Source organism: Schizosaccharomyces japonicus (genome assembly GCF_000149845.2).
Source record: "Schizosaccharomyces japonicus yFS275 unplaced genomic scaffold supercont5.3, whole genome shotgun sequence".
Taxonomy (NCBI): Eukaryota; Fungi; Ascomycota; class Schizosaccharomycetes; order Schizosaccharomycetales; family Schizosaccharomycetaceae; genus Schizosaccharomyces; species Schizosaccharomyces japonicus.
The window spans coordinates 1,350,410-1,376,056 of NW_011627862.1; the positions used below are offsets into that span (position 1 = coordinate 1,350,410).

The window sequence follows — 25,647 nt, forward strand, 5'->3', positions numbered from 1 at the left end:
ACCAGAGAAAAGAACCCGTTATTTCCGGACGGGATTAAAAAAAACGATACCAGCAGTGATCGTGTTGATATCTGGTCCTTTCTTCCGTGCCGACCAGCGCCAACAAAATGGAAAATACTTCATGTACAGCGCCGTTACTCAATTTGCAACACTTGTTTTCGACGGACGTTGCCCAATTTCTTTAATATCGTTTTGTTTCTTCGTGTGCCCAACTTCCACTGTACCTTCGGTTTGTTTATTTTCGTGTCGCATGTATTCGCGTCTAACGCATGACGTCGTCATAGTGGAGGTGGGGGTGGTGAAGATGGCATCAACAAACTTAAGCTTATCAGGAGCTCCCCACATATCACTACATTTGTCTTAACCATACAAAACCTGCCTTTTGCCAGTTTTTATTTACGGACTGTGGACGTTATAAATTTGTTAAAGGTGCATCTATTATTGGTTAACGCGCAAAAGTAATTAAAGAATCGAATTTGGTACAGGCGTTTACGTACAGTTCGTTTTCGAACGAGCTTTTTGCGACGCGTTTTGCAATAAGTTTTTTTAACCCGTTTTTGTACACTTATCTATTTATTTATTTGTCTCTTGTCCTTTAGTTGTTTTTTATCTCTTCGTTTCTCTCTGTTTTTTCTCTATCATGTCGTTCGTTCTCAAAGACTGGAGTTCTCGCTTTTCAGACTCGTTCAAGGAACGTGCTGTGTCGTTGCTTTCAAGCACTTTAAACAAGGGAAGCACACATTCTATGATTGCCGATCGGATTACGGTCAAGGAGTTAAACATGGGCACAATTCCCCCCGATTTGGAAATACTTGAAATAGGGGACTTGGCTTCAGATCGGTTTCAGGGCCTTTTCAATTTGCATTATGCTGGTGATGCGTACCTCGTGCTTCAGACGAAAGTGCAGGCAAACCCCTTGTCCGTAAAACAGACACCTTTCCCTGGTCTTACCAGTCGGCGTGATATGCTTGCTGCTCGTGCGCCGTTGACGGTGCCCATGTACCTTCGGTTGTCCGAAATCAAATTAAATGGAATTGTAGTCCTTGTATTTTCGAGACAAAAAGGCGTCACAATGGTATTTCGTAATGATCCGTTGGAGTCGTTGAAGGTTTCGTCTTCATTCGATTCAATTCCTGCCATTGCTAGGTTTCTCAAACGGGAAATTGAGGTGCAGTTAACGTCGCTGTTCCAGGAAGAGCTGCCGGCCATTATATACAAATTGTCTCGGTATTGGTGTGCTCACATGGAGTCCCCCTTCAGCATGTCCTCTGTGATTTCTCGACCGCCATCCCAGCAGCGTGTTTCTCGTTCTGTTCCGGATGTAATCGAAACACCGCCTGACTACAACGAGTCGACAAAGCTTGACACGAACTCACCTGTTAAAATTGGACCACTTTCCACGACAACTCATCCGAATCTCCTGGCAATCGCTTCCCTGGTCACGTCTCGTAGAAGTCTTGCCCCCAACGCTTCTCCATGCATACCCATGGCCGTTTACCGTTCTTCAAATCTTGATACCCTGAACAGCCAGATAGTCCAAACGGAGGACGGTGCATTACCGGCATCACAATCTCCCACATTGCAGTTTTCCCGCTTGGAGAACTCCAATGAATCCAAATTTCCGACTCCGAAAAATGCCAGCGCTACTCCCGCTGCCTCCATCTTTGGTCATTCTGATTCTTCTAAACGGCGTCGTGAGCGGAAAAAGAAGCATCATTTTGTTAAAGTATTCAATAGGGCTTCTGGAGAAAAACATAAAGAGAAGGAAACCAAACAGGATGTTATAGAAAGTGCTGATATCAAAATCTCTACTCCTGCAAATGAATTATCGAAGATAAAAGATAAAATCATTAGTAAACAAGGGCAAGAACAATTTGCAAAGTCCTTGAGCCGGAAAGCTGCTTTGGACTTAGCGATGTTTTCGCATCGGGACTGTGCACCCTTTGCGATAAAGTTGAATGGACTGCAATGGTACATTCACTCAAAAGTTATGCTGTAAATGCAAAAAAAAATACGTCTGTCCTGTTCATGATTATCACCAGACCATTATTTAAACGCATCTGCATTTTTACCGTCGTCTCCTCCCCATTTGTTATTAGGGGTATGTATAATATAACACAATTTTTTCACCAAATGCACACATGCGAATATACTTTTAAACCTAATGTATTGTTGTTGCGAAGAATACTGATGTGCTAATACTACCTGCTTATGGTTGCCTCAGTGCTTGAATTGCGCTAGTGATAAAAATGCCGTGGTGAATAATTGAGAATGTGACCAGTGTTATAAACGTAGAGATCTTGTCTTCTCTGCGATGCGTGGTATTCTGTTTCTTGTCAGTTAGAACATAATGTTTATGATTTGCGCGTTTTCTCCAAGTATGGATTTCCGACCATGACGACCGTAGTTTTGAGGACGATTTTGTGCGCGTAAATCAGTGTATGCATCGGGAGCGCTTGGATCAATATCACGCTCGTTGTTCACGGGGTTGTTCCGCATATTTTGATCGAAGGATACGGTATTTGCATTTTCGTTTGAAAATGTGTTCATGGTCGCACTGTCCCACGGGCTTGGAAAAGGGACGTTCATGAAGCTATTGCTTTTAAAAATGTGTTCCTCGCTTAGAGCAACATTCTCAATCTCTGGCTTCAGTGACCATTCCTCCTCAAACTTCTTTTGGACTTCAATAGACTGAGGTTCAACAAGGCGGATCTGAACAGTCTGAAAGTCATTGTATGCGTTTAGTGTGTTTGCTGCAGTTTCGGTGTCCATAAGTCCTTTCTGTAGGAAATATGGGATAAGTTCGTCCGAATTTCGGATTGACTTCGTGTCATATATCACTTTAAGCCAATTCGCTGCCGCCTCTTGAATGTCAATTTCTTCTTCCATAAAGGGCAATCTAGGTCTGTAGCTTTTCACCGTTAATTCTTCCGATGATAATTTAAGTTGGTAATAATGTGCGCCAACATGTACAGTAAATCCATGATTAGCAACAACGCTAGTAATGTCCGATGGATCAATCATGTAAAGTATAGGAAGGCCAATTTTGCTGTCGGCAAATTCAGCAATGCCTTCATAACCGGACATCGTATTGTATTGGTAATACAGATAGTCTCCAAGCTTTTGCCAAATAAACTGCGTTGTCACAGAATCGAAAAACGAGCTTAAATAACAATGGGAAACAAGTTTAGACACAGTAAATACAGTATCTTTTTCCCAGACGCGTCTGTCTGCATCAGCACATTCAATCAAATAAGAAAGTGCATTTTTGTGATTATCATCAAACTCAAAAACAGAACTGAGTTCTTCATCTGCGAGGAAATTGGCGGTGCTTTGAACAGTTGTGTTGCCTTCTTGGAATGCCTGAGGTTGCAAAACTGTTGAAGAAGATTTGAAGGAGAGAATGAAATGCTGTATATGTTGAGCCAGTTTAACAAACAGCTCGACAATACCGAGAACCAAGGTGAATTCGCAAAGAATTGATGTAATGGAAGACGCACCAAATAACCACATGTAAGACATTACTGAAAACTAATGGCAGGCGACGTAAATGATGACTGGATAACAATAATGAACTCGTTTAACTTTTGAGTTTGTGGGGAACAGTAGTGTAATAGTTACTATTCCGTAGGTGATTCAATGAGTTACTCACAAGTAGAGAATTCTTTTAAACGGACCAAGGAACAAAAAATTGTTAGGGAACTTCTTGCTTTGATAAATTGGATGAATACCTGGTAAATATTGAGAGAACGGACCCATATTTATATTACTAGTTTGAGCTAATAAATTGCTTTCTGTTTACTCTAGACTGCACAGTGATGCAATTACCCGCTTGCAAAAATGGTTCTATACTGAGAGCTTTTCCAAAAAAATTGGCTCAAATAGAAAGACAACAAAGTTTGGGCTTTCAAGTACTCAATAAATAAAAACAATTCAAACAGAATACTGAAATTCAGCTTGTGTCTCTGAAAAAAGCTTCCGTCTGGATATAAACAAGCCGACATAATCGTCCATTAAACTTATCTTAACGGGTCGCCTTTTCGTGTTACCCTCACCCTTTCTCCACAACACCAAGACCCCGCATTTACCTAAACGGGACATGACATAATGATGCAGAAAATGTGCGGCTATGGCTGTAATAATAGAATCAAAATTACATTGGTACGCGAAAGAACGTAATTATGAGAAGATAAATTAATGGAAGGTTGCCGTGTAATCTACATAGTTTATTAACTTTCTGGGCAAGAAGCTTTTCGTCGAATAAATGGGTAAACGAGCAGTAGCTAAATGTAATGAGCGCAACTGATACTTTGTATCAATTCGTGAACATGGCAGCAGAAATAAAGAAGCGTAGCATGAATGTGACGAAACTATAAGGATACTGAACACTCTTAACACCAAAATAGAACTCGCGCAGCCTTAAGAACAACGCTCATAACAACGCAAGTGAGGTCCCATAATACAAGCGAGAAGGAAGAGACATATAAACTATTTTAACTCGTTGAAGCAATAGCTCGCCTCAGATGAGGAATGCAATACGTTGATTTGGTAAAAGAGGAGATGAGTGAAGACCAAGTGCAGTGATAATTAATTAAAGAATAAAAGTGTACATGACAGAAAACAAAACCACACTAAGGGCTATTGAAAAAAAAGAAAGAAAGAACTGGACAGAAACCATATGCGAACATGAAAAAAGAACCATAATAAAACATGACCTCGAAAAACTCGAGAATCCCCAGAAACGTTGTAATAAACTATGTCTGAGGCTATTCAAACCAAATCGACAAAAACTTATTAAACTGACTCGTAACCTAGGTCTTCCTGTAGCCTTTTGCCAGTGGATATACAGTACGAGACAATTTGACGACGGAATTGAATATCGCAATCCTTCATGCTTCCGGCAGAGGCACGAACGGTCAAGGCCAGCTTTTCTAAAACATTATTTTCCTTTGGCGTAGAAGCAACATGAGCAAAGGCATTGATGGTATTCCAGTAAACACAGAAACTGAGCAAATCAATGTCATAATCATCAGCGCTAGGCACACAAACACTACGCAACATGCGACGGGCATCGTCGGTTTCCCCCAAGCGGAGCAAAGCAAACGACAAAGCGCAGTGGATAGCGCAAAGTCGAGGATATGTAATGAACAAATTGGATCCCGTCAACCATGTGGCACCTTCACGGCTGTACGACGACAAAGTCGACTCATACGTCTGTAAAATCGAGGACAGATTCTCACGAGTTCTGTCTGGGAACCACAGCAACATTGCCAAAAGTGTTTCACGATGTACGAGCGAACCCTGAGGAACCATGGAAAGAACACGATCCACTTCACTCTTTCTAACTTCTTTTTGGAGGCCGGTAACCAAAAGCTTGTGCAACAGGTCTTCCGCATACCACGAGGCAACTGCATCCAACGGAGTTAAGACAAAGCTATCACAAATTTTAGGAAGCTGTCTGTGACTATCAAAGTAGCAACTGCTGCCAGCCAACTTCCAAAGACGTTTAACCATGGACGGCGTAAACACTTCTTTCGCGGTATTGCCCTGCATGAGATTGACTATATGGGTGGGTAAACGCTCGCCAGAATCATTTTTAGAGCCACTGGTCTCGTTCATTGCCTTTGCTCTTTGCCAACACCGTTCGGCAATGGCATTCACAATAGCAGAAGGAACGACCGTATCGTCAAATATGAGATGCACGTACATGGCTTGCAGCATCAGAGTATACACAGATGAGGGAAGAGAGAAAGATGAAAGATAGACAATGAGCATTCGTGTGCGGGAAATTTCGGTATCACCACCCATAAGTTGGGCATCCATCAAGTTCTCCAAGCCACGAATGTCAGCGAGCTCTTGTTCGCTGGGAACCGTGCTGGCATAACTCTCCAAAAATGTTTGCTGACGCAAAAGGAAGCAGAAAGCGGCTCTAACAGTCTGCCAAGAAAGCAAAACAAATAAGGAAAGAGATGATGAAGGAGTATGCGTAATGGTGCAGTACTTTTCAAATGACAATTGGCGGAAGAGCAAAAATGAAGGAGCTGAAACAGTGCTATGAACAGCAGCGCTCTGTACCTTTCCCGACGACACACCCTTTCGAGAGATACGTCTCCAAGCATCATACAGGAAGTATGAAACGGCTGAAGCAACCAATACAACCTTGAACATGTTCATCACCATAGGAATACTTGGTGGACTCGTAATGAACGAAGGAAGCAAGGGGAAGGAAGCTAAACCATACATGGACTGAGACGAGTCATTGCCAAAGTAGTTGAACAAGCCCAAACCAACCATGCCGCCCAGAGCAGCACGACCCATTGCATTCACCGTTGGTGACTGCATCATTCTGTGATGTGCAGGCTTAGCCTGGACGGGAATAGCGTTTTGAGGGGCCATGTTGTTCACGGGAGCCTGGTTTGCTGCAGCAGCAGCGGACATGTTGGAATCTTCATAATATGCTAACCGTTCTTGCAGACGCTTGTTATCCATGATGAGACTGCGGTTTTTGTTTTCCAGATGGCGGATGTACTCCGTAGCCTTGGCCAAGATTGTACCCTTGTTCAATTTCCGAGCAGGAGTCAGGCCTTCCAAATCTTCTTTGTCAGGAGCAGAGCCACAGCGAAGAGCAGCAGCAGCACGCAAAGATGGAACAGCATCGCGAAGTTCGCAAATGCGATCGTTCAGATTAGTGCGATACCGCTTCTCAATCATATTGTGAGCTGTTTTCTTGGGCTTATTCAAGCCCAAACCCCCGCTGGAGCCTGTACTGCCAGTACTCAATTCTCCGGGAGACTTTGAGCGCTTCATCTGGTCGAGCCCTTCAGGAAGTGACATATAAGGAACGTTACCAGAAGACTCGTTGATAGGTGAGTCTGAAGACGAATCATCATGCTTCCGTTTCCGTCCCAAATCCACATCATTCAGACCTTCGTCGCTCACATCTGCGTCTGGTTCTGTTTTGAGGACAGTAGTGTTCTCGTCTGCCGAGTAAGGAACAACATTTTGCGGCTTGCAAGCCTGCATTCTATGCATATTGGAGGGGTCAATGGTTGCTGCTGTCGCTGCACTCACAACCCGTTCTCCTCCTCTGTTCTCGTGAAACGTAGCTTGTGTCGCCGGAGCAACTACATTGTGCATTGGGTTTGCGTTTATCGAATTCGGAGCAGCCATAGGCACCATGTTAGTGTTAGCTGTGTTGCTGGAAATCGGAGCAGCAGACTCGGGGTTCATATTTGCTGTTTCTAGCATCACTGGATTACCGTTTCCCTGGATGGCATCTTCAAACACGAAAGGTTGCAACCAGCCGTTCATTGTGGACTCCATGTCTGACAAAGAGAGTGAATTGGGAGAATACGACGTATTGGTAAGAGTAGGAGGAGAGTCCTCGACAATTCCTCCAATGTCATGAAGCAAATTAGAGCACCGATTGGCAAATGGACTGTATTTGTTGTATTCACCTTCCTTCTTTGAGTTCATCTTGGACGAGTTTCCGTTTCCGTAATTGCTCTTCACAGGATTTACATTGCGGCCATCCTTCACAACCGTCACATTGGGATACATGGAAGACGATCCCATGTGTTCTGCTGACGCGGTAGCCATCGCGTTTGAGGGTCTTGGATGAAACTTTGATTTATTCCCTGGGACAAAAGAATTTCGACCACTAAGTTCTATTTCGGCCGGGGCCAAATATGCTGGATCCAGTACACCTGAAGGCGGCATTTGGGAGAAGTTATACTCCATGCTGCTAGGTTAGTAGATGTTAAATAGTACGATGGGGGTGGGCTGACACGAAAAAGAATCGAACGAGAAAAAAGCCGACTACAAAAAATGAGTTGATGTCATCATCACAAGGTGATTTGTTGGTGGTGAGAAACGGGAGTGCTTAGATAACCTTAAAAATTAGGCCTCGCTTAAAAGAAAATATTGCGAGATTGCGTTTTAGGTTGTCGGTAAAGACAGAGAGACAAAAGAAGGCACAAGCAGAGAAAGACAATTGCCGTACTGAACAACGCTGGACGGGTTCCGACGGCGGGCTGAGGGAGTGACGTATAAAGATATTACTCTCTCTTTTTCTTTTTTTTTTGTCTTTCTTTTTTTCAATAGTCCTTAGTGTGGTTTTGTTTCCCTGTTCAGAGTAGAACGCCCGCTTTCGTCCTGATCCTTCTGCTCGTCGTCGTCCTCTTCTTCACTCTCGTCATCGCTTTCCTTAGGTTCAAGTTCCTCCAAATCCTCCAGTTGGATGCGAGACATAAGAGGAGGAAGTGCAATATCACAGACGCGCTGCTCGTTAAGAAGAGCATCAACGTATTCATCCATATGCGTCAGGCCGTAACCATTCATATCAAGAGTGCGCAACTTGCTGTAGTCATTGAGAAGTGGCTCGAGGGTTTCAAAAACCCGTGCATCTTTCCATACAAGACGAATATAGAAAGCAGCTATAGCGCGTAAATACTTGAATTCGGTAGCATTTAAATACTGCAAAACGATTTCATCCTCTGGTGCCAATTGCAGAAGTTTGTACACGAGACAGATGAACTCGGTTGGTCGTTGGTGACTTGATTGGCCGCCAATGCATTGGATTTGAACGGCACGATCAACAAGCGAAGCAGCTTTAAAAAGTCGTTAGCCAACTACCCATTGTTTTTGGTGTTTTGGATCCCATCCTTGGCGGTGGTTCCTGCCTTAACAAACGTACCATTCAGTCCAAAGCACTGTTCCTTCCAGTAGGCACATTCTACGATCCGCTCTCTCAAAATTTTTTCGATCAAAAACTGTTTCGTGGTGCGTCAGAAACAAGCAACAAACTCAAACTTACCGTCGGATTCATCTCATGAACCGGCCCACCTTCTGACCGGTACACACGAGCAAGATAGTCCGAAGTCGACATCGTGATCGTCAGCGTTGACAAAGATCAAGACTATATGCAGTGTGCCAAAACCACCTGGGCTTTTCAGTGGAACCCGTCTTTCAAAAGGATGTCTTGGTGTAGCGTTTTTGGTGTAGCATTTTTAAGGTTATCTTAGCTGTTCGGTTAGTTCATGAGCCGAATTTTGCATTCAATGAAAATAGAAAACAGAAGGTTTTTGCGACGATAAGAAATAGAAACCGGGTGATTTCTGAAATGAATTATGGTGTGGATTTTCATGAAGGTGAAAGGGTATGAACTGATTCTCAAACGACATAGTTGGGAAAATCGTTTTACTTGGTGAGGATGGGCTGGAAAGCAGATGCAATAGTAACACGAGTGTCTTTGTCGGAAGTCAGGACGCCCCTTGCTTTTCACTGATCATGAGCAGTTGTAGACGGATTGTATGAACAGCATACTAAAGGTGACTTGACGTAGTTGGTAGAGATAGTCGTTCATAGTAGTAGGATTCACATTACATTCGCAGCATTTAAAAAGTTTTATGTCTCCGCTCAGTACAGTCGTTGGCAAGTACGATGTGTGTACAAAACTTCTTTTTGGCAAAGTTGTACAAGAATGTCGTGTCATAAGAATCCTGAGTGCAGCAACAGCCTCAAAATCTCCCTTCTGGAAATCCTCACTCTGCTCAAGAACCTTACGAAGATGTTCACCGCACCAAATTGCAACCTTGTCTCCTCCTGACCGTCATAAACAGCAAAAAAGTCGATAGCCTCCTCAACAGTTTCGTTTTCCTCTCCAATTCCTCCTCTTCCGTAAATCACATTCCTTCCCTTAGACTCTCTCCCCCACTTTATAGAACAAAATTATTCATATCGTGTCATTACATCGTCTAAGTAGTCGTAGTAATTAAATACGTAGTAGGATCTGTCGTAAACTCACAAATCATTTTCGAAAGTCTGCCGGCAGACTAACATCTATGTTATTTTGAGCAAACCATAAAATCGCTTTGCTCATGTCTTGAGCACGGCTTTCATGCAGTGAAGAAAGCTCACCCGCCAGGTAGGTTTGTGCGTAACGAAAAAGAACGCTTTGGTTATGATATCTCTTCTTAAGAACATCGTACCTCGAGGAGATCGCGACGTATTGCCTCTCGCGTCGTTCGGTCAATATTGAAAGACCCCAGATGTCTTGTTGCTTCTTCGAACCCTCATCCAGTTGTGTTTTTAGATGATCACACTCATCTTTCACGTCCATTATCTCTTCGAACAGAGTGCCCGCTCTTTCTAAAGCTTTCCGCATACCAGCAATTAGACTGCGACTCAAGTAGATGCGTTTGAAAAAACTGTTCGTGTGAGGGAGGAAGTAATCACTACAGGCTCGTTCCTGCAGCGTAGAAAGCGAGATTGTTCCCAACAACGACCGTTGTCTTTGCATTTTCAAGTACAGCAGCTCCAACACTTGTGCATGTTTGCGTCGCTCAGCAAACAACGCCCGCATGCTATCTTCTAGCTTGGCATACGACGCCTCCAATTGAACAAGAGATCGTTGAGCGTATATTAAAAATGCGTCCGTTTCGTCATTCAATTCCATAGCACTGTAAGTGCAGTGGATGTGCTCAGACATGGCCTGTTCGGCCTTAGTACTAGCTGACACGAGCTTCGCCTTTTCCAGCGAACCTGGAGCCGTCAAAAATTCGTGCAAAATCAGTTCCGTCTCTTTGCTCATATGGGAGATTAGATGGGACAGGTACATGTCCAGTCGATTAATATTTTCAAAAAGCACAGAGCGAACAGCGTTCATTGACAAAAGGCATAAATGTTTCGGTAACAGATTGCACTCCGGCAACCATGTAGCGGGAGAAGAACGCACGAGCGAATGGTGAAGCAGATCAAAATCAGCCTGAGAACGAAAAACCCAAAGCGGCAGTTTGGAGGGCGGGAGCACGGTACAAATTGCGTACAACACTTCATCCTCCTCTACGTACGCCGATAACACGCATGCTTGCAATGGTGTCTTAGCGACATTGGCAAAACGTTCTCGGACCACGTGGAACGCCATCTTGTTGGAAAGTTCAAAAGACTCATCTGATGGCAGTGGAATAGGAATACCAGGTTGTTCAAGTGAATTATTATACACATCAACTTTTTGTTCCAGTTCTTCCGACCAAAACTCCAAAAATGCATCCCAAACATTGCTAGGCTCATAGCGTTTGGCCAACGTGTGCATTGGAGTATCGCCGGTAATAAAGGCGCGCAAAGGAATTTTAGAGCGTTCCGTCAGTGCCTTCAGCACTGATCTGTCGGCGTCGAGTCCAAGTGTAGCGGCAAGATGTACCGCCGTAAGTCCCTGCCGGTTTGTGACACTATACCGTACCGCTGGATCTTCCAATAAACATAAGACTGCAGCTGTGTGACGGTGAATAATATGATGCATTAGCGGCGTGTTTCCTTTGGAGTCCTGCGCATTGACGATAGTTGAATCACCCGCGGCTATACCAAGAACCTTGCGCAGAAGTTTTGGTTCAGTCAGCGTATGCAAAAGCGTACGTCCTTTCTTACGGTCGATGTGGACTTTCAGTGTCCTTGCATCTAATTGTTTGTAGGCATTAAATACGGCCAGAAGCGCATCAGTAGACCGAGAGCGGGAGAGTCGCCAAAGAAGTGTTGATCCATTCACCGGATATTCCCAAGGAACGCGTAGCATGGGAAGCGCGGCAGGCAAGCCAACTACTGAGCGAGTAGTAATGGAACGGGCAACGTAGTCATCGAGCGCCGATGAGCCATCTGTGCGTGGCGTCCCTTCGGAAAGTCGATTAAGTAAAAGCGGAACAAGTTCTGTTTGCGAATGTTGAAGCAAAATACACAACAACGTGTCTCCACGCGCGTTCTCATCGGTATACAAAAAGTCGGCATCAAACAATTCGCACGATAGCAGACTCTTGAAAAGCGTGTATTGTTCATACCGCAGAGCGAGAAAGGGAAGCGACTCTGAGTACTGCGAACACCGTGCAAGCAGCACCTTGTGGTCGCCGTGTACCAGCTCACCCAAAGTTTGCAAACTTTTTCCTTCCTTTACCGCCTGCAACACCTGACCAAACATGTCACTCTCAGCGGCAAGCGTCTGTTTGTTGGAGAGCGCGTAGAAGCAGACTCCGGCGAGCGTGCTCAAAGCAAATTCCCCGCTGTCAGTTCGCGTTTCTCGCGAAGAGTGTCGACGAATGAAAGCAATGTTAGACTCTATGTTCACGAGGTCTGTACGAACGAGCGTGCACATGAGCATGGGAATGAGTGCATCGCCTCCGAGAGCCTCTCGATCCTTCGCCAAACAATGAGTAGCAGTAACAAGATGGTGCAGTTTTTCGAGTGGTGAGCGAGCTAGACCGATGAGATTAAACTCACGGACGGAGTCGGCAATTCGTTTTTCAAGTGTCGGAGACACCTCGGGCATATTCAGTTGCAGCAAGGTTATTTGTTTCATAGACGCCAATGCATTCCCGAGCTCTGCATCCTTGTCCCTGTATGCCTGAGTGTAGCGAAAGAAAACGAGTTCGTAAACTGATTCAAGGAGGTAACTAAAGCGGGAATATTAGCAAAAACGAAAGAAAAAAGAAAAGTGTCGCCCAGAGTCACTACTCGCGTGCAATGTGACATACCTTTCCACGGCACCCGTCACTTCATCATCCGTAGCGACTTCCAACAACCGTCTTTGGAGGTCCATGCTCAGGGTTGAGACGGCATCGATTCCTGCTTGGAGGTACGCATCAACGTCAGCGAAAAAGGTCTCATAGTCGCAAACTTCATCTTCAGAGGTCGTTTGTGACAGATGCACCTGGAGAAAATCATATGTAAGTTGTTCCAATTGAGGAAACAAAGCCTCATGCACCTCAGCAGCCAGAAACCGCAGGGAAGCCATTGAGAAGACGGAATTGGCTCGACGACGAGCGGGAGGGACCGGAACGGTCTGCTTGCTGATTTCATGTTTTGGTTCAAGGAAGGAAAGTGGTACTAAGAAGTCGTCGGTGAACAAGACGACAGGTGGAAGCTTATTTTCAGCCGACCTTACAACATAAGCGTCGCCAATGATACGCACTGTACGTTCCGTTCTAAAGCCTGCAGCATTAGCCAAGAAGAAAGACAAAAGGGGAAACGCAGAAACAGAGAGAGAGAGAAAGAGAAAGAAACAGGAGCAGCCCTTCGTACGAGTACGTTCACTTCTACTGATGCTTCAACTCATTGCGGTCACACTCGCCTCATACACACTCTCGTTCGCGACGCCTACCTTTTCCAGTGTGAATTTCGCCTCTAGTGACAACCACTTGTTTATTGTTGAGACAGGGGACTATAAAGTCATCACCACTTTGTACAGCAGCACTCACATGGAGCACATGAGACGCGAAAAAGTCAAAATCCAGCAGTTCGTCCTCCTGCATTGACAGCAAATCCTCGTACCCTGCCATTGCGGACGCAGACGGCGTCAAAAGCATCCATTCGTCTGTGGATCCAAGTTTCCGCACATGATGAGCGATCTGTTCGTGTTTGTCTAGAGAACGGTCCAAGAAGAAGTGAAGTTGCTGGATCGGTTGGTGCATGGAGATGGCACACGTTGTCGAAGAGAGAAGCTGACTGAGCAGGAGAAGCGACGTGGAGCGCGGCGCAGCGAATGATCTGTATGCGAATATAGTGGGTAGTAACGTAACGAATGTTATTTAAGGTTTAGCGAGCAGTAGCAAGATAGAGCACGGTGGAGGAGGAGTCTGGAGGAGAGTAAGCAGCGGCAGCAGCGCACAGGGAGGGAAGAGAGCTGGGAGGAAGAAATCGAGTCAGACCCTCGACACCGCTGTCCATGCCAGAGAAGTGAAACGAAGACTGAGACTGAGACCAAGACTGGGACTGAGCAGGACCACAACCACAGACACAACACACAAAGAGACCTCAACAGAAAAACAAAAAGCTACCAAACCTCCCACCTCGCCCAGTTTACCTTGCATAACACATCATCTATTGATCTAAATTATAAACTTAAGAAGTTTACAAGGTGTTGGTGGCATAGAAGTCCTCCAAGGCCTTCTTGACACGCTTGGTCATAGTCTTCTCACCCTCGAAAACCCAGACACGGGGGTCGAAGAACTTCTTGTTGGGCTTGTCAGCACCCTCGGGGTTACCAACGGGAGCCATGAGGTAGTCCTTCTTGTTCAAGACGTAGTCACGGATACCCTCGAGGTAAGCGTATTGGGTGTCAGTGTCCAAGTTGACCTTGACAACACCGTTCTTGATACCGGTACGGAACTCCTCGACGGAGGAACCAGAGCCACCGTGGAAGACGAAGAAGACGGGCTTGACGTTGTTGGTCTTCAATTGAGCCTTAACGTACTCTTGGTGCTTGCCCAAAAGAGCGGGTTGAAGCTTGACGTTACCGGGCTTGTAGACACCGTGGACGTTACCGAAGGCAGCGGCAATGGAGAAGTAGGGGGTGACCTCAGAGAGCTCACGGTAAACATCCCAGATGTCCTCGGGGGTAGTGTAGAGTTGGGTGTGGTCGACACCAGAGTTGTCGACACCATCCTCCTCACCACCAGTGATACCGATCTCCATCTCGATCCAGATCTTCATGGGAGCAGCACGCTTGCAGTAAGCCTTAACTTGAGCAATGTTCTCGGGCTTGGGCTCCTCGGACAAGTCAAGCATGTGGGAGGAGAAAAGGGGCTCGCCGTGGACCTTGAAGTAGGCCTCGTCAGCCTCGAACATACCGTTCATCCAGGGAAGGAGCTTCTTGGCACAGTGGTCAGAGTGAAGGACGACGGGAACACCGTAGAAGGGAGCAATGCTGCGGATGTAGTGGGCAGCAGCAATGGAACCGGCAATGGAAGCCTTTTGGCCCTCGTTGGAGGAGGCCTTACCGGCGAAGTAGGCAGAACCACCGTTGGAGCATTGAAGGATGATGGGGGAACGAGCCTCACGAGCAGCCTCCAAAGCAGCAATAGCAGTGGAAGAGGAGGTGACGTTGATGGCAGGGATGGCAAAGCCGTGCTCACGAGCGTAGGTGAACAACTTCAAGACGTTGTCGCCAGTGATGACACCAGTAGGAACGATATCGAGAACACCCATGTTGTTTGTTGAATCTGATGGAATATGCAGATGTGATGATGAATGGGGACGAACACTGATCCTTTTATACCCTCGAGGCAGGCTGGGCTCGGAAAAACCTATCAGCTGATTGCCACTGCGGAGCCGTCCTGGCCAGCCTGTAGCCAATGAGCGACGAGTGATTGTTCCGCCAGACGTCATTAGTGGGCATCGCCTAATAAGCGCGACCGTTGACATCGGCGCTCGAGCCAAAAACCCCGAGACTTTTCCACACCCGACGACGGCTGTCGCGTGTATGCATGAGCTCAGGAAGCGCGGAACTGGTTTCACTAATGACATTATGATGTTTCTATGCACGGGCATCTTAGAGAAATTGTTAACTAATGCAGTGGTGGCACGTTTTAGGGGGTGAGGGGGGGACGGATACGTTGTGACAAATTTTTCACCCGCGTCCGAACACACACTAGATGAAGCGCGACGGTGACGTGTGCATGATGACAGCGTGCAAAAGCTGCTTATCGCGGAGAAATGGTGTGCACAGATGATTTGTTGCATGTGCTGCGATTCGATCCATCTAGTAACCCTAAGACTCCGCTGCGCCAATAAGCGTGTTCCGTGCGTCTGGGTTTGCGAATAGCGTGCAGTATCGTCCGTAATAAGCGAATCTGGTTAGCGATGCTTATTTGCCCCTTCTCCGAGGGATGGCTCGGCTGCGTGTTCACGTGCCTTGTGAACCAACCAAGGATAAGGTTCGCTTTAAGCAGTGTGGGGTTCTCCGCGATGCCCGATCGTGGGGATGATGTCACGCGTTGTCTATTTTCTTGCTACAAGGGCGCCAGCGATGGAATGGCGCACATAGTAGCGAATGTTGGTCATTGGAGCAGGTCCACAGGGTGCACGAAGCTCGCCTGATAGAAGGGACGTTTAATTGAGATAAATTCCTTTGCCATGGGATGTGCAACATGCGCCCGCGTTTTTGTGTTTAATTGTGGTTGATTTTTCTTAATAGTTGGACTTGCGTTACCAACGTGTTCGGTAAGCAAAGCGAAAGATGGGCGACTATAATTGTCGCAAGTAAAGCAATTGTCTCGTATAAAAAGACAACAGATGTGAGTGAACAAGAATTGCAGACTCTGTATTTCCATTCAGCAAGTGTATCCATAACACACAGGGAAACCAGGGACAAGCGATCCGCCGATTTGTTTGAGAAACTGCATGAACGAAACGAAAAAGAGAAAGGAATTGAAAAGGAGAAACGCGAATATTTGTTAAAATAAGAAAAACCGAGAAAGAGTGCCGTTTAATAAGAAAAGATGAAATAATTAAAGAAAAATAACAGAAAAATAAAAGGAGAAAGTATAAAAAAAGAAAAAAAAAAGAGAAAAATACACAGGTACACGGGTACACGAGGATGCGCTCAGAATGATGTTTTCCAGCGCATTTAGCAATTACGCTTCACGACATTCATCATCATCATCATCAACAGAAGCAGCAGCAAGACTGCCCCGCCTGTTGCAAAGCGGGGCAAGAATTATGCAAAAGTCCGGGTCCATGGCTTTTGGACGACAGGAATTATGCTGCTCATACATCGAACCGTCGCAAACAAGCAGCCGGCGAATAACCGTTTAGAGACTGTTGGTAAAGTTGAGGATGCCATTCCTGGTGATAGGGCGAAAGGGGCATTACCTGCGGCATATTCAAACTTCGACTAAACGGTCCAGCGTAGACATTGGCTGCTTCAGGACTAATGTCCTTAAGCGAGGTGGCCGCCGTTGAAAGGCGCGTCGGCGTTCGCGGAGTGGATGCATACACAGACGTAGCTGTCGGAGCAGCAGACAGCGGCGGTGTAGATATTTCAGGTGCACGGGCTTGTGCCAGTGATGTCGGAGCCCAGGGCGACTGCGGTTGCAGCACCTGCGGTGTAGGAGGCCATGGAAGACCAATATGCACTTTCTTACCCGATTGCTGATACTGCTGCTGCTGCTGTTTCTGGACAGCGTAAAAACGCTCGGATATAAGGGGTTGCGGCCGGAGCCGTCGAGAGAAGGCCGGACAGTTTTCTACGGCGACGCGCAGCTCTGGTATGGTAATGCGTGTGAGGGGATTATGGTCGAGAATACGGTTGAGGAGGGTGTTGAGGGCATAGCTGATCGGCAGTATGGACTGGAGGAAATAGGGATTGTGCAAGAAGGTGCGGTACGTTCCATCGGTTTGGGCACAAGCGCGTTTCCAGGGATTCCGTTGGCAAGTAAGATTAATGAGGATGATCCCGAGAGCCCAAACATCATTAGCAGCCGTGGAAAAGCCCTTTTGCTGGGGTGTGGAGGCTGAGCCGTTCTGCTGTGATGGTTGAGGCTGTAGAGCTTGTGAGTTGGACTGTTCATTTTGCTGACATTCGGGCGACATGTAAAACAGGCTTCCGCACCCGTAATCCATCGACCACGACTCAGTCGTCGCCAAACCAAAATCAGCTAAATAGACTTTGGTGCTGTTATTATCAACGAGGATGTTTTCTGGCTTCAAGTCGCGATGATATATGCCTTTTGAGTGGCAATGCTCAATGGCGTCCACGATTTGCAGAAACACATGTTTGATAAGCGTATCATTTCCGGCGTACGCGTTTTTTTCCGTGATATGAGAGAATAGGTCGCCCTCTGGACAGTATTGCAATACAACATGGATTGCGTCGTCGGTGTCCAGCACACGGTATAACGAGAGAATGCTTGTGTGGGATTGGACTTTTGCGTGCAAGGCCAGTTCCCGGGCCTGTTGATCTCGTTGACTGGCACTAAGACCGGTCTTGGAAAGTGTTTTTACAGCGTATACGCTGCTGTCGTAAATATCAACGGCACGGTACACGACTCCGTAGGTGCCAATTCCGATGATTGCGACAATTCGAAGCCAGTCCCCGAGAATCAGACCAATTCTGTCTTCCGGTCGTAAATGAAGAGCCGGATTCATTTCTATGTAAGCCGAAGCTCAATATAGTTTGATGAAAACACAGTGGTTGTGAAAGTGTGTTAAATTCACAGAAACAGTATTTGTCGCACAAATCCACCACTTTCTATAGCGTTTACCAGATAAACAAGACACGTTACACGTATAAACGAGGGGTAACTGTTGAAGAAACCGTCAGAAATACCGCAGGTCGGTCACGAAACCTTTTTACGTCAACAAACACACAACCGCTAAAAACAAACACGGATAAGCTCTATACGTTTCTGACCCCAACGAGTGTTTTACGTCTTCAGTATGCGACCAGCACAGAAAACACAGGGCCAAAAGCTTCGAAGGACAGCCGTCTGCGGTTAAGAAAACACGTCAAACAAAGGAAATGAGCTTGCGAACTGTGTATCAAGGCCGTCGAGCACTCCCACAGACCTCAATTACACAAACAAAGACGGAAGGATCCTTTTTACGCGTCCTTCAACAGTTTTCGAGCACAAACTCGTGCAAAATCCGGGAATTGACGGTGGTGGTAGATGAAGAAATCTGAACGCGGGCTACACGTAGGAGACCCAAACAAAGGAACTGCCATACTTAGGTTGCAGCGATCGGTTAGGGAAATAAGGAATTGCAAGGAGAAATACGGATAAGGGCGGATTAATACTGTATTGTGCAGCACATTTCAGTAACTAGATTAGTGTAGATTACAGAAAGTTAACGAACACATTGATAAGTCTCGTAAAGTCGGTTTATTTCATTTAACGCGCCCGTACATACTGCATTAAATTAAGCTCAGTTAGTACCCTTACTAGTATTGCCCTCCCTATATTGGATCTTCTCCCATATCAAATGCAAGCTCCAGAAAATGGCCGTTAAAGGCAGTAGAAGCGGATTGAAAATGTTACTGACCGCTTTAACTGCCACTGGTGCTGCCGCTGGCCTCTGGCTGCTTATACAGCCCTCACAATCGCGAAAAGTCACTGGCGACTCAAAGGTCGTCGGTCTTTACAACGCAACAGGGAATGATTGCTTTATTAATTGTATCGTTCAAGCATTAGCAAGTTTAGAATCTCTTCTTGATGTACTCCGTTCGCGTAAATCTTTTACTCCATTGAATGAGGCTCTCGAGGAAATCCTTCATCTCTTGAACGGACAGACAAACAGAACACAGAACGTGAACAAACTTGTCCTCAAGCTGAATTATGCCATTGGACGGAGTATACAACGGTCTCGACAACAGGACGCTCATGAATTTCTTCAATGTCTTTTGGAAACTCTTCAGAACCAACCTAGAACAACGCAGTTTCAAGCTTTAAAACAGTGCTACAAAGTACCCTTCCCATGGCCATTCATCGGACGCATGAGGCAGCGTGTCACATGTGGTCGCTGTCTATCTGTCAGCGACACCTATTTCAGCACATTAAGTTTAGAGCTGTCGCTTCCTCCCGAAAGCATCAGTAAGAGCTGGAACAACTTGAGTTTGTCTCAATTGCTACAACAAAACGCATCCGACAGCATTGAAGGGTACCACTGTACCAACTGCTCTAAAAAACGCCGAGTCGTAAACGGTAGCACCGTTGAGCCAACATCATGCACGCGTTCCCTAACTTGGACACACCTGCCATCCATTCTAATTTTGTTTCTACAACGCTCCTACTACGATCCTCATCGGGGTCTTGAGCGAAACAATTGTCGGATAAACTACCCGCGTAAGCTGCATGCCTCCGATACGGACGCTCGATCTTACGTGCTGAAAGCTGTCGTTGTTCATAGAGGCAGTCCTTCTTTTGGTCATTATTCGTGCTACCGCACAGCTCTGGGCAGCTGGTGGCTTACAAGCGACTCACAAACTCGTAAAGTGTCCATGTCCTCTGTGCTCGATCAGAGCCAGAAAGTGTGTATACTGTTTTACGAACGGGAATCTTTCATAGCCGGAGTCGATCCTTAAAGGCAATGAAAAGCTGCATTAAACTGTCACATGTCCTACTTTTTTGCTCCTACTATTTTTGTGTATCCATCGTATCTGTCGACGCAGCCGTTGTCTCTAAGGCAGCGAGATTTTCAAATGGCAGTTTGCTTTTGGCGGCCAAAGTGAACCACGACAATGCAGCAGATTCACAAGGGCAGTGCCTGTCTCACTCTCGTTTGTACCATCACTCAATCTTCATTCACTCGCCAACGACCCATCCCAGCTTTACAACCTTCCCCAACTATCCCTAACTCTCTTGTCCATCGTTTCAACCCAGTCCAATTTGTTTTGTGTTATCTTTTGTTTCGAGGAAGCTCTTCCTGAAGGTATCGTTGCTTAACGAGCCTCGAATTGAACCATACGTTTCGTACGCATCTTGTACATCACACGGTGACCACATTCACGGCAACGAATGACCTCCTTGGCTTGGATGGAGTTGTGAGCACCACAATCTACATTTCTGTCAGCAAACATTCTCCAAATATGACCATTTCTGAATTTACGCAAAAAACTTACCAGCACACAAATAAATCATGGTAGCAGGTCTAGGAGCGCTGAAACCAGCAGCACCGACAGTGGAAGGGTGATATGCGTCCTTGTTCATTGTGATATTTGTGCAAAATCGCTTTTTTTGTTTTTTGGGTGGGTTTGCTTGTGGCAGCTGGTGAAATCTCCGAGCAGTCGCCCTAAGAAGGCAAATGGATGATTACGAAAACACACAAATGACCATCATTCCTCAAGGATTGCAACCACTGTGTGCATCAGAAACGGAAACAGTTGTTCAGTTGGCTTAATTTTGTCGATGTGTCTTGTTACGTTAATTGAACTACTTGGAAATGCCCAAAATTAAAATGTCGTTGTCTAAAAGCTGTTTAATTCATTAATAACTCTTTTTGGAGAGCTGAAACAACGTGAATGTTGATGCTATTTCCTAAAAGCCGGTACATAGCTTTGTCACTAGCACCGCTTGCTTGCCATGTAAATTCTTCAGGGAATCCCATAATGCGAGCTATTTCACGGACGGTAAAATACCGCAAACACAGATCATATCTGTTCTCAAGGAATGCTTTCTTGATGTCTTCGTGGTCGGACATCTGTAATACAGAACCGGAGCCTTGAACGAGATGTGTATATCCCCGTGTGAAACAACAAGAATGTGTGTCACTGGGTTTCACTATGTCTAACTGATGTCCGTACTTTTGCAGAATATCTACTGGAACAGAATGCTTCTCCATATTGACTTCCTTGTCCAGATAATTATTTATTGGTCGGATTGTCTCCGCCTTATCAGGGAATGACAATTTCGGATTCCACGAATTCTCGATTTCATCTCGCTTAAGACGCGCCAGTCCATACCAACGAAGTCTAGAATTTGGAATGCCAATTTGAAACGGACTCAGCAAGACTTCGTGAAACACATAACCGCTGGCTTTGAGCACTTCCCGACACTTTTCTGCCGTCCAGCTTGTTTCAAATCCAAAAACGTTTTCAATAAATATGAACTTCGGTTTGTATGAACATGTCGGAAGGATTTCAAGTACATGCAGAAACGCTGCCGCCCTTGGATCGGCATGACCCTGTTGCTTGCCTAAGCGTGTGTAAGGTTGACAACTAGGACTTAGTGTCCATAAATCACAACGTAAGGCATCTAATTGTTCCTTCGTCAATGTTGAAATGTCATACTTTCACCTTATGTTAGTTAATGTTACTTAAACCAATATTTACAACATATTCATCATACATGCTTTGCGATTTTGCCAAAGTTCTCATTGTATATTTGGTTGGCAAGAGGATTAATATCAACAGCTAAAACAACCTTGAAATCTATGTTCAATTTTTGTAAAGCAAAGTGCATGCCCCCAATACCAGAATACAATTCTAGCACACGAAGTTGTGATTTCTTTTCTTCCATTTGATTTCTATGAAATTTTAATACAACAGGGCCCAAAAATTTACCAGCACAATCTTTTTCCAATAACCCAATCCTGGTTTTTTGTTGTGACTAATTCAAAAAGCGTAAAATTTTTTACAAGGAGATAGAAAATAATTTAGAAAAAAAAACCCGACTGTCGTATTATTAAACGAAAGTATATCAACCTTCAAACCAGACTATTCTTCCAAAATAGCCCTTTCTTTGCAAACGTTTGTTATAAAAAAGTATCAATTAACATAATCATAAAACCCAAAATAACACTGACAAAAGTTCCTCAAGTCTGCCTCGATTGGCAAGACGTATCTTTTTTATTTCCCGTGTGTGTAAAAAATGATTGTTCGTACAACGAGAAAGTCTCCAATTCTGAGTAGAGACAAGTTTTATTTCTTTCTCGGCATGCCTTTACGGCTGTCCTGAATGTTTTCGGGCTTGAAGTAATGGGGACTAATTTCCAAAAGCCATTCCGGTTGTATTTCCATAACCTGTCGACAGTACTCCTTACTTGTGAGAACCAGTTCATAATAGATAATAAACTTTGGTCGCTTTTCCAACATAGTCGAGCTTGGATGGATGAATACAGTTTGTCCGGTTTTAATAGTTCGATATGAGTCACCCGTACGCTCCAGTCGGGCAGCGTTGCAGAAGTAACCTGCTAATAGTGCTTTTTGAATAGGTTCAAACGAGTCCAGGCCATTGCCAACAATCTCAATTTCGACACGATCACACAAACTAGCAAGTTGATCACGGACATCGCGGGCACGGCAGAGACTTCGATACTGCAAAAAGTTTTCTCGTGCCCAGGAGTAGGAGAAATCGGTATCCACCCATTCGTTCCATATATGCAATAGCGTGAAATGGTCACCAAGCGGCTGCGTGAAATTGGCCCGACACTTGTCTGCTTCCATAACTTTATCGCGTGGTCTGTAAAATAATGATGATGATTCCCCAAGCATGGCAACGACAGAAAGTACCTCTTCTACACAACCATACATGGAAGCTGCGATGAGTGATTTGGAAAGCATTGGATCGGCTGGGAATTCAGCTATTTGACGGCCGAGTTTTGTTAACTCACCTTTACTGTTCAAGGCACCCAATGCATACAGCAACTCAAGAGACCGCATAAGTGTTTCGGGGGGTGGAGCATCCATAAAATCAAACTCAAGCAGATTATTGATACCCAAGGACTTGAGAAGCAAAACGATACTCGTCAGATTTGTCCGCTGAATTTCGGGCGAAGTTGAAGCCTCAAGCTCATTATTATATGTCCACCGTGTATACAAACGGAAACACTTACCAGGGCCAACACGACCTGCACGACCAGCGCGCTGATCGGCCGAAGCCCTGGAGCATGGAACAGTCACCAAACTTTGCATGCCCGTCCGCGGATTATAAACATCTTCTTTCACGAAACCGGGATCAATAACAAAACTCACGCCGTCAATAGTGATAGAAGTCTCGGCGATATTTGTCGCCAATACAACTTTCCTCGCACCGGGAGGGGTAGGTTCAAAAATTTTAGATTGAAGCTCTGAAGGCAAATTAGCGTAAATAGGGCATATAATCATTTCCTTTATTTTTTTCCCAAGAACGCGACAAAGTTCTTGGAGGTTTTCCGACATTAACTCAATTTCATCTTGACCAGTGAGAAAAACCAGTATATCACCACTTTCTTGCGTAGTGTGGATTTGTAAGACAGTGGTAATGGCTGCCTGAATGTAATTTGCTTCAGGCTGAGGGGTATAGTATATACTCACGGGATATCTGCGACCAGGAACATTATAAATAGGCGCGTTGTCAAAGTAAGTCGAGAACTTTTCAGCGTCAATGGTTGCACTTGAAATCAGTAATTTGAGGTCTGGTCGAAAACGCGCAATGTCCTTTACTAATCCAAACAATATGTCTGTATGGAGTGTCCGTTCGTGTGCTTCATCAATAATAATCACCGAATAACTTTCCAAGTCTGGCTCAGTAAGAAACTCACGTAGCAGCATACCATCCGTAAGGTATTTAATACAAGTCTTTTCAGACGTATTATTCTCGAAACGAATAGTATAACCAACTTCTTGACCAAGACGCACATTCATCTCCTTTGCAACTCGTGCAGCAACTGACATCGCGGCCACACGACGAGGTTGTGTACAGCATATTTTTTTCCCTCCATTCGTATAACCAGCTTCGTGAAGATATTGAGGAAGCTGAGTTGTTTTTCCTGATCCCGTTTCAGCCACGACAATAAGGACTTGATACTCTTCTATTGCTTGCAGTAAGCCATCACGGTGCTGGTAAATAGGCAACGACTTGCGTGTCTCCTGAAGAGTCTGTCGTTGAGCTTCTTGCATCTTTCGAGCCAACTCTTCAGGCGAGACTTGCTGTCCTTCTGGCGGCAAACGTTCATCCAACATGAAATCGATTTGTTGCGACTCGTCAAAGACAAAATCATATTCCTCTGAAGCAACTGCGGGCTCAGTAGAAGTACCAGGAAGAACACCCTTGTTAATTTGGTACCGCTCCCACTCATCTAATTCGGTCTCATTCTTCCCAGACTGATATGCCTTTTCATTGTCCTCACGTTCCTGATATCGTTGATACAATACGGCTTCTTTCCGTTTGAGATCAAGCTTTCCTTTTTCCGTGAAGTAATCTTCGGGCATTTGATACTCGTCCGTTGACGCACTAAGCTTCATACGTTCTTCCGCCAGTCGAAGCAACTCCTTCTTGCGTTCCAATTCTTGTATTTCGCGCTTCGTCAGTCGCTCGCCAGCAAAAAGTTTCTCTTCATCCTGAATTTCTCTACGAAGAATTTCAAGACGCTGTTGCTCACGCAGCTTGAGATAGTTACGTCGTGAAACTTTTCGAAGTTCTGGTATTGCTTCTCTCAAAGCATCAGGGTCGTCAACAATTTTTTTCAGAGACTGTTGTTCGGCACTTAATTTGCTTGAATGATCCTCCACAAACTTTTGTGCTTCTCGTTCAACGTCGCGTTTCCGTAACCGCTCTTCGAAGTCTGCGCGTTCTTGCACATCACGCTCTCCATCACCTTCATCAATTTCGTCGAGCGACGCTCTGGTGAATTGGGAACGAGAGCGTTCCGAGCCAGCACGGTCATCATGCTCCCTTGTATGACTATGTGAGGAAGCAGTTTCTTCGTATTCCTCATCATCACTTTCCCATTCTCGCCCGTCTCTGTTTCGACGAACACGATTTCGTGCGTTTGAAGATTCCTCCGGGCGACGTTTCTTAATCCGCTTAGTAAGATGTGTACTCACTTCGTCAGGCTCTTCTTCTAATAATTTATAGGAGGAGTTTAGCATTTGTGCTTGTCTTAAGTCGCGTTCCCTTTTTTTCCGTGCTTTGTAATCGTCCGCCGAACGCTGTTAGGTCAATAAAAGTTCTTATATGAATCATTTGTAGCATACGTTCGAAGTTTTGTGAGGCACTCTGTGAAACAATTCCTTCGCGAAATTAGAAACGGCAACATCCGAACCTGACATTCCAAAATCGACAAGTTTTTTGTACAATGAAGAAGCATCGGACGAACTAGAGGCTTTTCATACATTTAGTAAAGTCGTTTAGATCGAAAACACAAAGATTGCATACCTTCTGCAATGATGTACTCAGCAACGGACGGCTCAGACATCCCTAGAAGCTAATTCTTCGTTAGTAAAACGTCCTTGGCTTAAACAAACACTTACGGACATGATTTTGTCCGAGACAAACGCCTGCAGAGACATATTGACGCGAATGTTGGGTATTGGCAGAAATTCGCGTCAACCGTGTCGCCGTTCCTCTTTACCCTAGTGCGTTGTCGCATTTTCCTTCCACGTGGCAAACACTATTTCTTAAGCGAAAA

General features: G+C 45.2%; 12 protein-coding genes across 12 annotated transcripts; 3 read left to right on the forward strand and 9 right to left on the reverse strand.

Moving 5' to 3' along the window:
* The first annotated feature begins 342 nt into the window (after nucleotides 1-342).
* Nucleotides 343-3,243, forward strand: SJAG_01305 (outer membrane protein Mdm34). The gene has a single exon (XM_002172518.2). The coding sequence runs from the start codon at nucleotides 641-643 to the stop codon at nucleotides 1,997-1,999; it is 1,359 nt and encodes a 452-aa protein (XP_002172554.1). The 5' UTR covers nucleotides 343-640; the 3' UTR covers nucleotides 2,000-3,243.
* SJAG_01306 (hypothetical protein) lies at nucleotides 2,149-3,633 on the reverse strand. Its single transcript, XM_002172519.2, has one exon. It carries the CDS (start codon nucleotides 3,520-3,522, stop codon nucleotides 2,341-2,343), a length of 1,182 nt encoding a protein of 393 aa, XP_002172555.1. The 5' UTR covers nucleotides 3,523-3,633; the 3' UTR covers nucleotides 2,149-2,340.
* Nucleotides 3,634-4,503: 870 nt separating this feature from the next.
* On the reverse strand, nucleotides 4,504-7,804 carry SJAG_01307 (sterol regulatory element binding protein). Its single transcript, XM_002172520.2, has one exon. The coding sequence runs from the start codon at nucleotides 7,738-7,740 to the stop codon at nucleotides 4,795-4,797; it is 2,946 nt and encodes a 981-aa protein (XP_002172556.2). The 5' UTR covers nucleotides 7,741-7,804; the 3' UTR covers nucleotides 4,504-4,794.
* SJAG_01308 (U4/U6 X U5 tri-snRNP complex subunit Prp38) lies at nucleotides 7,740-8,991 on the reverse strand. The gene is made up of 3 exons (XM_002172521.2): nucleotides 8,816-8,991; nucleotides 8,696-8,771; nucleotides 7,740-8,609 (listed from the first exon to the last, which is right to left on the reverse strand). The coding sequence occupies exons 1-3, from the start codon at nucleotides 8,885-8,887 to the stop codon at nucleotides 8,107-8,109; spliced, it is 651 nt and encodes a 216-aa protein (XP_002172557.1). The 5' UTR covers nucleotides 8,888-8,991; the 3' UTR covers nucleotides 7,740-8,106.
* Nucleotides 8,992-9,111: 120 nt separating this feature from the next.
* On the forward strand, nucleotides 9,112-9,746 carry SJAG_05632 (hypothetical protein). Its single transcript, XM_011050744.1, has one exon. The coding sequence runs from the start codon at nucleotides 9,408-9,410 to the stop codon at nucleotides 9,633-9,635; it is 228 nt and encodes a 75-aa protein (XP_011049046.1). The 5' UTR covers nucleotides 9,112-9,407; the 3' UTR covers nucleotides 9,636-9,746.
* On the reverse strand, nucleotides 9,716-13,511 carry SJAG_01309 (hypothetical protein). Its single transcript, XM_002172522.2, has 3 exons — nucleotides 13,145-13,511; nucleotides 12,519-12,975; nucleotides 9,716-12,437 (listed from the first exon to the last, which is right to left on the reverse strand). The coding sequence occupies exons 1-3, from the start codon at nucleotides 13,452-13,454 to the stop codon at nucleotides 9,809-9,811; spliced, it is 3,396 nt and encodes a 1,131-aa protein (XP_002172558.1). The 5' UTR covers nucleotides 13,455-13,511; the 3' UTR covers nucleotides 9,716-9,808.
* A 335-nt stretch (nucleotides 13,512-13,846) lies between these two features.
* On the reverse strand, nucleotides 13,847-15,064 carry SJAG_01310 (fructose-bisphosphate aldolase Fba1). The gene has a single exon (XM_002172523.2). It carries the CDS (start codon nucleotides 14,968-14,970, stop codon nucleotides 13,894-13,896), a length of 1,077 nt encoding a protein of 358 aa, XP_002172559.1. The 5' UTR covers nucleotides 14,971-15,064; the 3' UTR covers nucleotides 13,847-13,893.
* SJAG_01311 (RAN protein kinase Ran1) lies at nucleotides 15,001-18,477 on the reverse strand. The gene has a single exon (XM_002172524.2). The coding sequence runs from the start codon at nucleotides 17,908-17,910 to the stop codon at nucleotides 16,531-16,533; it is 1,380 nt and encodes a 459-aa protein (XP_002172560.1). The 5' UTR covers nucleotides 17,911-18,477; the 3' UTR covers nucleotides 15,001-16,530.
* A 219-nt stretch (nucleotides 18,478-18,696) lies between these two features.
* Nucleotides 18,697-21,606, forward strand: SJAG_01312 (ubiquitin carboxy terminal hydrolase Ubp11). Its single transcript, XM_002172525.2, has one exon. It carries the CDS (start codon nucleotides 18,761-18,763, stop codon nucleotides 19,841-19,843), a length of 1,083 nt encoding a protein of 360 aa, XP_002172561.2. The 5' UTR covers nucleotides 18,697-18,760; the 3' UTR covers nucleotides 19,844-21,606.
* Nucleotides 20,085-20,578, reverse strand: SJAG_01313 (DNA-directed RNA polymerase I). Its single transcript, XM_002172526.2, has 2 exons — nucleotides 20,381-20,578; nucleotides 20,085-20,316 (listed from the first exon to the last, which is right to left on the reverse strand). The coding sequence occupies exons 1-2, from the start codon at nucleotides 20,466-20,468 to the stop codon at nucleotides 20,201-20,203; spliced, it is 204 nt and encodes a 67-aa protein (XP_002172562.1). The 5' UTR covers nucleotides 20,469-20,578; the 3' UTR covers nucleotides 20,085-20,200.
* On the reverse strand, nucleotides 20,679-21,896 carry SJAG_01314 (DNA methyltransferase). Its single transcript, XM_002172527.2, has 2 exons — nucleotides 21,606-21,896; nucleotides 20,679-21,546 (listed from the first exon to the last, which is right to left on the reverse strand). The coding sequence occupies exons 1-2, from the start codon at nucleotides 21,774-21,776 to the stop codon at nucleotides 20,737-20,739; spliced, it is 981 nt and encodes a 326-aa protein (XP_002172563.1). The 5' UTR covers nucleotides 21,777-21,896; the 3' UTR covers nucleotides 20,679-20,736.
* On the reverse strand, nucleotides 21,840-25,569 carry SJAG_01315 (ATP-dependent RNA helicase Cdc28). Its single transcript, XM_002172528.2, has 4 exons — nucleotides 25,490-25,569; nucleotides 25,395-25,443; nucleotides 25,214-25,341; nucleotides 21,840-25,168 (listed from the first exon to the last, which is right to left on the reverse strand). The coding sequence occupies exons 1-4, from the start codon at nucleotides 25,526-25,528 to the stop codon at nucleotides 22,178-22,180; spliced, it is 3,207 nt and encodes a 1,068-aa protein (XP_002172564.2). The 5' UTR covers nucleotides 25,529-25,569; the 3' UTR covers nucleotides 21,840-22,177.
* Nucleotides 25,570-25,647: the final 78 nt, after the last annotated feature.

Bases quoted from the DNA above. Each gene is read 5' to 3' on its own strand.
- SJAG_01305 (XM_002172518.2), top strand. From the start codon at position 641: ATGTCGTTCGTTCTCAAAGACTGGAGTTCTCGCTTTTCAGACTCGTTC.
- SJAG_01306 (XM_002172519.2), bottom strand. From the start codon at position 3,522: ATGTCTTACATGTGGTTATTTGGTGCGTCTTCCATTACATCAATTCTT.
- SJAG_01307 (XM_002172520.2), bottom strand. From the start codon at position 7,740: ATGGAGTATAACTTCTCCCAAATGCCGCCTTCAGGTGTACTGGATCCA.
- SJAG_01308 (XM_002172521.2), bottom strand. From the start codon at position 8,887: ATGTCGACTTCGGACTATCTTGCTCGTGTGTACCGGTCAGAAGGTGGG. The intron at 8,772-8,815 runs GTAAGTTTGAGT...ACCACGAAACAG, and splicing joins TTCATGAGATGAATCCGACG to TTTTTGATCGAAAAAATTTT. The intron at 8,610-8,695 runs GTACGTTTGTTA...GACTTTTTAAAG, and splicing joins ACAGTGCTTTGGACTGAATG to CTGCTTCGCTTGTTGATCGT.
- SJAG_05632 (XM_011050744.1), top strand. From the start codon at position 9,408: ATGTCTCCGCTCAGTACAGTCGTTGGCAAGTACGATGTGTGTACAAAA.
- SJAG_01309 (XM_002172522.2), bottom strand. From the start codon at position 13,454: ATGCACCAACCGATCCAGCAACTTCACTTCTTCTTGGACCGTTCTCTA. The intron at 12,976-13,144 runs GTAGGCGTCGCG...CTAATGCTGCAG, and splicing joins CGAAATTCACACTGGAAAAG to GCTTTAGAACGGAACGTACA. The intron at 12,438-12,518 runs GTATGTCACATT...TTCCCGCTTTAG, and splicing joins GTGACGGGTGCCGTGGAAAG to TTACCTCCTTGAATCAGTTT.
- SJAG_01310 (XM_002172523.2), bottom strand. From the start codon at position 14,970: ATGGGTGTTCTCGATATCGTTCCTACTGGTGTCATCACTGGCGACAAC.
- SJAG_01311 (XM_002172524.2), bottom strand. From the start codon at position 17,910: ATGAATCCGGCTCTTCATTTACGACCGGAAGACAGAATTGGTCTGATT.
- SJAG_01312 (XM_002172525.2), top strand. From the start codon at position 18,761: ATGGCCGTTAAAGGCAGTAGAAGCGGATTGAAAATGTTACTGACCGCT.
- SJAG_01313 (XM_002172526.2), bottom strand. From the start codon at position 20,468: ATGAACAAGGACGCATATCACCCTTCCACTGTCGGTGCTGCTGGTTTC. The intron at 20,317-20,380 runs GTAAGTTTTTTG...ACAGAAATGTAG, and splicing joins CATGATTTATTTGTGTGCTG to ATTGTGGTGCTCACAACTCC.
- SJAG_01314 (XM_002172527.2), bottom strand. From the start codon at position 21,776: ATGGAAGAAAAGAAATCACAACTTCGTGTGCTAGAATTGTATTCTGGT. The intron at 21,547-21,605 runs GTATGATGAATA...ATAAGGTGAAAG, and splicing joins TTGGCAAAATCGCAAAGCAT to TATGACATTTCAACATTGAC.
- SJAG_01315 (XM_002172528.2), bottom strand. From the start codon at position 25,528: ATGTCTCTGCAGGCGTTTGTCTCGGACAAAATCATGTCC. The intron at 25,342-25,394 runs GTATGCAATCTT...ATGTATGAAAAG, and splicing joins TGAGTACATCATTGCAGAAG to CCTCTAGTTCGTCCGATGCT. The intron at 25,169-25,213 runs GTATGCTACAAA...TTGACCTAACAG, and splicing joins TGCCTCACAAAACTTCGAAC to CGTTCGGCGGACGATTACAA.